Here is a 9886-nt window from a genome sequence, read left to right as displayed (position 1 = left end):
AGAATTTCTAAAATTCTAATAGAATTGATTCATTTTTATGGATATAACTTAATGTGACAATCATTGGTTTTGTTACTTTCCTTTAAAGTTGTAGTGGATTGACATTAATATTGTCCTTAGTGAAGACATTTCAAAATGGCATAGTGCTAATTTGTCATGTAATGTTTCCTATTTATATACATCTAACCAATAAACCACACACATTATATGGGCACTTCTCTGTAAATGACCACGTGGTTCCCAGTGTAGACTATCCAATGCAACAACATTCATCTATAAACTATTTATGACTATCATATCTTCTCTTTGGATATCTTATATATCAACATACAACATAATTAAATCATGTAACAAACTTATTTCATATGACTTTAAAAAATAAAACTCAGTGATGTTAATGAGCAAAACAATTCCTACTGTTATTTAAACTTCAATAACTGACACACATCAATACAAACACAATAAATGACTGTGTAATAAAATACCTAATAGAAAGTTGTCATATTTTATATACATTTGCCTTAATTCAACAAATTAAACAGAAAGGGATATATATTTTCCTTAGTCTTTTAGCAAAGCAGAGTTTCTTCTTTTACTCAAAGACCAAGATAAAAAGAATAAAAATCAACAAAATGATATAAATATGATTTTATAAGAGAATGAGTCATTTTCCATGGACAAAGGGTCCATAAGGCACACATGTAGGAAGCAGCTTCAAAAATAACAGTGATATTTTCATTTCATTATAAAGCTTCCACGTTATTCCATTTGACTGTCCTGATACTTTGGAATAGATTGTATCTGAAGAAATCAAATTCAAAGAAATGAACCAAGTTAATCATGATTCCTTAGAAAGAGGCTGCTGAGATGGCTCAGTGTTTCCGAGCACTTACAATTCTTTTAGAAAACCCAAGTTCTGTTTCCGAAACCTAAAATAGCAGCTCACAACCATCAGGCTCCTGGGAGGCCAACATTCATTGCAAATGCTTGAATATGAAAAGAAATGTATATAAGGAACAGAAATGATGGCCAGAACTAGAAAAATTCACTACAGTTAATCAGCCCTGAATTGCTTACATAAAATATATGGACTTTATGTGTGTACACTGAGCTCTTATTACACTTTAACTGAGAGGGGCAAGATTATAGATGAAGTTTCTGCCCTGTCTGGTCCTGCATCCATTCAGTCCCAAAGAAACACACAGAGACTTATGTTAATTATAAAGTGTTTGGCCTGTTGCTAAGGTTTATTACTAACTAGCTTTTATGACATAAATTCACCCAAAATTATTGCCTATGTTTAGCCACATGTCTTGGCACCTTTTTTCAGTAAGGCATTCTCATCTTTCTTCCTTTGTATCTGACTTGTGACTGACTCTGCCTTTCTTCTTCCCAGAATCCTCCTAGTCTGGTTGCCCCAACTATACTTCCTGCCTGGTTACTGGCCAATCAGCATTTTATTAAGTCAATAAGAGTGACAAATATTTACAGTGTAGAAAAGCATTATCCCACAGCATTTCCTTTCTTTTCTTTCAAAACAAGACACTGAATCTAATCTTCTTTGTTCAGCTGTTTTCCTGACCATTATCCATAACAATCTGTAACCAACATACTAAACAAAGACAATCATCCATAATCCATTTGGGGGGAATATGGGCATAGTTTTCTAGGCTACTTCTTGCTGATTGGGATTACTGATAATCTTATGGGGACTCAGAGAAAATTTAGGATTATGGTCAAGTCCTGACTCGAGTATTCTGTGAGAACTGGATTAGCTCAAGGAGCAGTCTTAAAGCTGTTCTGAATGTAGAACTCAGAGGAAACTGCAACAGAGGTATTCTGAAATATTGGATCATCTGGGCCATCTGTTCCTACCAGAGTTTTTTTTTAGGGCGGCGTTTGCTGATCAAAACTTATTTTTCTTAACGCGGAATGAATCCACAGTATCTCATTTCCTATGGAAACAAAAAGCAAAACTTCTTCTCCAAAGTAACATATCTTTGACTTAAATTTTTAAGTCTAGGTATTTTCAAAATATATAGATTGGATTAATCCAGGAGCATTTAAAATTGAATGTCTTTTAGGAGCTGTTTCTCCTTCCTCAGCAGTCAAACAATTCAAAGACAACATAATAACATACAATATCCAGATTCTCTGTGTATTTTCCATCTTTTTGTGGCTTTTGTTTGTTTGTTTTTACTCTATTTCTTTTATTTTTATTGTTTTTAACTTTTTTTGTTTTCTTTTTCTTTTTTTTTTTTTTGAGACAGTTTCTCTGTGTACATTTGGCTGTCCTGGAACTCACTCTGTAGACCAGAATGGCCTAAAACTCACAGATATCTGCCTGCATCTGTCTCTGCCTCCCAAGTGCTAGAACGAAAGGTGTGTGCCACCACACGTGACTACTATATTTCTTTTTTAAGGACTTTATCTTTTTTCTTTTCTCTCCTAAGCCTACATATATTTCTAAACACATTATAAACCATTTAGAGGGTTTTTTTTTTTTACCTAAATCTGTCTTTACTATATATCTCTGTCTTTTTCTGACCACATAAGTCTTTAGTCTGCTAAACCATATGGCTAGGATTAAAGCTGTGGCTTTGGCAGCTGACTCCACTTCATTCCTTAGTTGTTTGAGAGTCTATCTTCATGGCAGAGGTACTAGAAGGAGCCATGTTTATTGCTACAACTCTGTGGAGTTTCCAGGTCCACACCACCACCAAGAAGCCTACTGCTGGCTACTCATAATTACTATTTAAGTGTTTGGTTACAGAGTTTCTTAAAAGATCTGCAAGATTTTTGCTGCTAATGCTGAGTCAGAAAGCCTCTCTTAAAGGAGCTGCACCTCTGCTGACCATGAGCAAACAGAGCATACTGGAGAAGAGTAGGTTACCAAGAAGCTTCTCTTCCTATAAAACACATACTGTAGTGTAGAAATCTATACACTATAGCAAACATATAGAAGAGCTATCTGGCTGTAGTTAACATCTAAACATAGCTTACATCTAAACTTATTCCAACCAAAACATGAAATTTTCTTGTAAAGAAAACCCGGTGTCTTCACACCTAAAACAATTTCTTCTCAGGCTAATATCATCTCAAGGAAGAGATGAAATCGACTGTCAGGTTCCAATGATGCTGCCTATCCTGAGACAGAGTAGATAAAGGTGGAACAATGGGATAGCGAAAGAGGGCAGCTTTTTTCTGCTCTTCACAAGTTGATCTCAGCTATCCCTGACATTCACAGAGACATCATAAGGTGCCATTGACTGTCATAAGCTTGTGGTGCTGAGAAGTGATCTAGACCTGCTTACGACAGACTGCCAGCCAGATGTAACTAGCATGGGATTGAGTTACGTCACTGAGTAGCTGCAGGGTTTTGTACTGACTTCACTTTTTTCGACTATATAAATATGATTCCTTCTTACAGTCTAGAGTAAGAAAGTTAGAAAACAGTTGGCTCATAGAAGGTCCTCCTCCATGACCTTTGAAACAGAAGCTTTATCTAACGATACTCTTTCATGCATTGAACAATCCCACCTTCTTCAGAAAACCGTGTCAGGACTTCTCGTTCCCCTGGGTGGTGGCACAACCTCCTACCACAATAATGTTCCGCAAAGCAACTATGGACTGGACTCTCTGAACTCCATGTACTCTCTGAATGATTCAAAGGATTCCTCTTTTGAAATCCAATGGATTTCTGAGCCCCAAAGCTTTGTTTCTTGGTGGAAGGTGCAGAATCATGTGAAACATATATCAAACACTGATGAGAAGAAACTTGAGAAATTGTTAGAGGGAGAAAAATAATAAGCTTGATTATTCTTCTTTTCAAGAAGTTTCAGGCTAATAAACTGGAAAATTTTTGCTGAGAATTACACATGGGCCCTCATGAAAGAGAATTAAGCACTCTTGCACGTTATCCCCATCCACATAGAAAATTTAAACTAATCAACTGTTCTGCATGGGACTTACCTTGGTGAGGGAATTTCCCACAGAGTGCTGGATACAGAAGCCAGAATGCAAGGTTCAAAAAATATCTAATAAGAAAATGAAGCAAGTAAATGTAACTTACTAGATTAACATTTGTTGGAGAAACCAAGACTTTAAGGGAGAAACGATCCAGAGAAAGTGTGTGTGTGGCTATTTGAAATATTCGAAGCCTTTTAGAAAATGGCAGTCTTGAGATTATTTGTTGTTCAGGAAGCCAGTTTTTCTTGATATCTAAAAGCAGACATAACATGTAAATGGAGGACACAGGAAGTAAAGTCCAGTAATTTACAGTTCATAATGTGAAGAGGGAAAAGAGAAAATATAACTTCCCAAACTAGGAGATGCTTGTAATTCCAGCATTCAGGAGGCTGAGACAAGAGAGTTCTGACTTTGAGGTCAGCCTGGCCTACGGTGTGGGGATCAGAGGAAATCCTGAGTGCATGTGTGTTGTTGACATAGGCACAGCCTCAGACCTATGGAAATGGCAAAGCCTTCTTGGGTCAGACTCAGCATGGACATTTCTTTGGTCCAAGTCTCTCTTTGGTCTACAAATGATTGAACAGTTTATGTGAGAACTACCAAGTGCAGCTTCATCCTCCTGGATTGTTTACAGCCCGAGTACTCGTCTAGAGAAACCTCCCATCAAGATTAGCCAACTCCTGCCCACCGTACCTAAGGTTCCGCTGTGCAGAGGTAGTTAATCCCCCATCAGAGTGCACACAGCCCACCTGATACCAGCTTTTCTGTGCCTGTGAATGTCCTTTCTTCCTTCCCTTACCATTCTTAGCCAGCTGAAGGTTCCAAGCTTTGCAAGACACAGCACTAGGAAAAGCCCAGCCTAAACTATAGAGAAAGTTGCTGCATCAACAAGCGTAATGTTTCCTGTCATTTGTATGTGTGTGGCGTTTCTCAGCTTTGCTCTTATAGACTCTTCTAGGTCTTCAAAGAAGAATGCTTATGCTCATATCAAACTGGAATGGCACCCGAAGCAAAAGGAACACATAACAAACTGACAAGTGTCCCCTGCTCCATTCATTAAAAGAAAGAAGGTAAATGCAATAGACTTACTGGAATTATATAGATAATGTGTGCTAAAGGAGATGCCTTTAAAACAAATATGTGCGCACACAGAAAACATCCATATCCAAAATTAATGATAGATTTTAAAAATCTATGTGTTCAGGAGAAGCATGAGAGTGTAAATAAAGTATCAGAAATGGTAAGGTTATGGAGAGATGATATTTGAGCTTTTATTACTTTGCTAAAAATTTTCTAATGGCTATAAATAAAGCATGAAAGCAGTTTAAAACTTGAGATGGTGGAAGAACTAACTGAAGGTTTGGCTGAGGCACAGAATTACAGAAAAATATGATAAGAATTCAGGAGTGATGAAGAAGCTAAGGGTGAGCCTTCCAGACATGTCGGGGGGGCAACTGGACGGAGGCTGAGTTTATGAGGAGGTCAAAGGACAGAGGGAAGGAATTCCTCCATAATGTGGGATCCTGAAAGAATACTCTAGTTGCTTCCTGGATTCTAGGTGAAGCAGGAGATTGAGAACCAGCTCCCAAAAGATACCGTGGAGCCAGGAAAAAGCAAGGGATATCTCCATAAAAACGATATTTGAAAATTTTTCAGTAGATGTAGGTTAAAACGCTAATATTGTATCATATAATATGCATTCCTAACTTACCCAAAGCAGAATGGAATCTTCCAGTCCTGGGAGCTATTTCAATCATGCTTATTATATAGACGTGACCAGGAAAATCAATAAAGCGCATTACCAGCATCATGAAATTTTAGCTTTATTTATTGAGTTTCATAAATGGCAGAGACATGCCTTCAACAACAGACCTGACCCTACCATAATAAAACAATATACATAAAAGTTGTGTGTCACAAAACAGAGCTAAGTAAATCACAGAATGTCCACAAAGTATTACACAGAAGTGATGTCTGAATCTGCTGTTTTATCATAAGATCATTTACCAGTGAGTTAATCTTGAGCTTTATATCAGAGGAAGCATACTACAGAGCTAAGATGGCCAAGAAGGACACAGGAGGGCCTCTGAAAGCTGGCACACTACAATTCTACCTGCAGGTAGACACGAATACTCATGAACACATTGCCTACTTCAACGTTAGGTGCCCATGACAAAGGACCACACTGAATTTAAACAATGAGAACTGGAGGACAAAGAACAGGAAGATGTAAAACTCGTCAACTGATCACTTTCCACTCTTTGTGGAAGTTCAGGATGTTCTTGATTTCCACGCCAGCTTCAGTTGCCATCCCCAGCACCAACTGCAACGGGTACGAGAAATTCCTAGGGCGGTCCAAACAGACACCGGTAACGATAGTCACCATGCTGCTGGGATCCAATACCCCTGGCCTGGAGGAGTCCAGCAGACTTTTGCAGAACCCAAGAATATTGTAGAGGTCCCAGGCATCAGAGTCTGGTCTAGTCATTCTGGGTCTCACCAACCTCTTGGACACAAAGGACTGGCAGAGAATGTACTGGTTCCTTCTCTTTAACTCATCTTCCAGGAAAGTGATGGCTGCCAGGGCTCTGCGGTCTTCCCATTTTAGGATGTACAGTGTGTCAACCACAACCTTGGGTATGATAAGAAAAAACTTGGCACTAGTGGCTAGTTTCTGTATAACTGGGAGGTGCTCGCAGAGGGCCCTGGGGTCAGGGAACAGGTAAGGGGTCAATACTGACCGAGTCTGGGGACCCCGGAGGGTCTTCTCGAGCAATGCCACTTCACGCTGAAGCCAAAGCTGGACTATGTCTTTGGAAAACCTAATTCGTGTAGGTGTTCTTGGGAGCTGCTGAAGTGGGTTTTCTGACCTTTCAAGGGTACTGTTCACAAAGACGCCCAGTTTCGAATCAAAGCTCAAAAACTGTCCTGGGAGTCTGGTGGCAAAGTGTCCAAAACTTCTGAAGAAACAGATGCGCACGATAACTTCCTCCCGGTTGGTGAGTGAAGGCAGATCCTGCCCTACGTCTGCTCTATCCTGGGACACTTGAGGAGGGAACTGCTGGAACAGGGCAATGTCTTCGGGGAGCTGAAGGTACTTGGGAGTGTGTGGCCATTGACAGCTCCGCAGTAAGTCCTGGAGATGGCGAGACAGACCAAGGCCTGGATGCTGCAGGTCTCCCACCGAGGGCAACAGGTTCAGAAGCACACAGAGGTGGTCCCATAAGCTGAGTACACTCCTCCGGTGTGATGAGAGGAGGCTGTGATTGCTGCGCAGCCAGCTCAGGATCACTTTGATGGTAGGCAACAGTCCCTCTGCGGAAAGAATGTCCAATTTCCATTGGGTGGTCTGGAGATTGTTTTTCTGGGCAACGGAGGGCCTCTGCTCCCAAGAGGAACCCACGTAGAACTCTGTGTCTGGAAAGCTGCTCATCTCGCCCTCGGTGCACAAAGAACTGCTGACAGCAGGACTTGGCTCAGACGGAGGTGTCAGAATGTTATGACTGAAGACGGAAGCCAAGGGCAAGCCATGTTTTCCTTGGAGTTTTTGACTCAAAGGAGTCGACAAGCTGGAAGATAGAGTTGTTTTCAAGAGATTAAGGAGACTGTCGGGAGGTACATATGCCTTCAGTTTGTTTCTAGGGTGAGCAGTGGTAGGTTTAGATGTACCTCCACCCTTCTGAATTGTTTCTGAACTCAGGGAGCCACTTCCTTCTTCATCTGTTGCATCTGAGTGGGAGGCTTCACTGCTTGTGTCCGATTGGACCTGGGAACTTAAGGATGAGGTTTCCTCTTCCTCTGTCTCATCTGAGTCACAGCAGGAAGGAAAGCCAGCCTCACTCTCCCTAGAAATACCAGACCAGCCCTGACTTCTCTGACAGTTGCTGTGTTGGAGCCCGGTAGATGGAAAGTCTTGATGTTGCTTTCCAGGTTCTTTCTCCCAGCATCCTTCACGAGAAGAAGCATCTTCTGGAGTCAGCTTCTGCCTCTGCAGCTCAGCCTGGATCCGTGTGTTCACATGCTGTACTAGATGAGAGAAAAGAGTCAGGGTGAAGATGACAGCTGGTTTGTATTGTTTTGAGCCTGATTTCCTCAGGCTGTGCACATTCATGAGGCAAAGAACCACCATGTGGAAAATGAGAAGGTCCGGGAGAAAAAGATACCCTTTAGGAGGCTTATCATCTATGGAAGCGTGGCACTGGACAGATTGGTGTGGCCGATAGGAAAGACAGAGACGAAAGTCTTCGAGAACCAGTTGGCACAGGGCTATCAGTCTTGCGGCTTTGAATTTTTTCTTAGGCTGCAAGAGGCTCTGAAGGTAGAGGAAGCTGACCAGAAGCCTTTTGTTGTCCCAACACTGCCTCTGGCTGTGGGACAGTTTTCTTCCCTGGTACCTCTTCAGACAGCTATATCTCTTTCCCGCATGATCATAGAGCCGTTTGAGGTTCCAAGCCGCTCCTTTAAAAGGCACTTCCGAGTGGAGGCAGCGCTGATAGAAGTATGTGGCTTCCAGGTCATAATACTTACTCCCCATGAGCGCGCCCAGTTGGTTGAAGGGCATTCCCATATGTGGGGCCACTGACAAGGCCCTATAATAGCATCTCTCAGCCAAGTTCTTGGTGGCCAGGTCTAGGAACTCATGCTGGTAGCGGAACAAGTCTCCCAGGTAAAGGAGGCAGCGATGGCAGGCCATGCGGGCCCAGGAAGCCTCTTCCACTGATGTGGGTCCCACTTTTTTACAGCCAATCAAGTGGATGGCATTGTGAGGCCAGTCTATGTAGCTCTGTAACCTCAGCTCGTAGTGGCCCTGAAGGAACAGGAAGAGATGCTCGTAGAACCTGAGGCCAGCCTTCAGGTGAGCCTGCAGGGGCCCGCCCCAGTGTTGGAAAGTGTCCATTTGTTTTTTGTTGGTCTTCATGAGCAGCATGATGACGTCAGAGTAGATTTTCCTCCATAAGAGCTCTTCGGCCTTCCTACCATAAACCACAGGATGCAGGAACATGAGTTTAATGCAGGCTTGCTGAACCATCTCTCTGAGAGCCAGGATGTGAGGCTTGAACACTTCTTTGTGGGCATTTCCTTTTTGAAGGAAGAAATCCAGTCGCTGAGCTGCCAGGCAAACTTCCTGGTAGAGGAGCCTGGCCTTGGGTGTTTCTTCATGGCTTCTCTCCATGAGGCTGGAGAGTGATGCTTCTTTTTGAGGAATGCTAACGATGTTTCCTGAGAAAAGATGAAAACTATCTATTAGTACTCACCCACAAAGACTGAAAATAACGCCAAAGAGAACAATGAAATTGGAGGGGATACTTTGATTCTCTCACTTATATAAACATTTAGTTTCCTGATCTTTAGTTAGCAACTAAAGTATATTTATTTCTTTGGAAATCATTCCCATCAGCAGTCAAACCTACATGAATATGGGGTCCCTCCCAAATGTATCTCTCTAATGAAGGAAAGTCAGGAGTACATACATTGAAATTAACCTACACAATCTAAGATTAAGATAGTTTATGTGATGTGCATGCATATACAAAGGAAATCAAGTTTAGAAAAGTATAATTATAAAGACTTGGAAAGGATCACTTGGGAAAAAACCAGTGGAAGACAAAATAATATGGCTATATCTTCCAAATAGAATATATCACATGGGTATGTAAAAGACATTGGTAAACCCCCACAGAAGATCTATAACACTTGTTCAACAGACATTCTCCTGAAGCTCCTTCATTTCCATGATTTAAAAACAATACCTTTGAATGACGGACATAGAGAAAAGCTGGTAATCAAACAGACGTTCAAAATCTGAAGCTCTGTGGACTGGGTTGATGATGCACACCTGTGAATCCCGCTCCCCTGGAGCCGGAGGTATAGGGGTATCAGTCAGTCCTGGCCAGACTGGCAAAGCCCTGACTCAGAA

General features: G+C 41.6%; 1 protein-coding gene across 5 annotated transcripts in view; it reads right to left on the bottom strand.

Annotated features, from left to right (window-relative positions):
- Positions 1-5852: 5852 nt before the first annotated feature.
- The window catches only part of LOC130888556 (nonsense-mediated mRNA decay factor SMG5-like), a 90064-nt gene continuing 86030 nt past the window's right edge, over positions 5853-9886 (bottom strand). For all 5 annotated transcript variants that reach the window (XM_057791616.1, XM_057791615.1, XM_057791614.1 and 2 more), the window contains one exon: positions 5853-9189. In XM_057791616.1, the coding sequence (XP_057647599.1) occupies positions 6209-9142 (2934 nt within the window). In that variant the 5' untranslated portion in view covers positions 9143-9189 and the 3' untranslated portion in view covers positions 5853-6208. The remainder of the gene's footprint in view (positions 9190-9886) is intronic.

The sequence above is a fragment of the Chionomys nivalis genome, chromosome 17 (assembly GCF_950005125.1).
Source record: "Chionomys nivalis chromosome 17, mChiNiv1.1, whole genome shotgun sequence".
Lineage (NCBI taxonomy): Eukaryota > Metazoa > Chordata > Mammalia > Rodentia > Cricetidae > Chionomys > Chionomys nivalis.
This window is presented reverse-complemented; position numbering and strand designations above follow the sequence as displayed.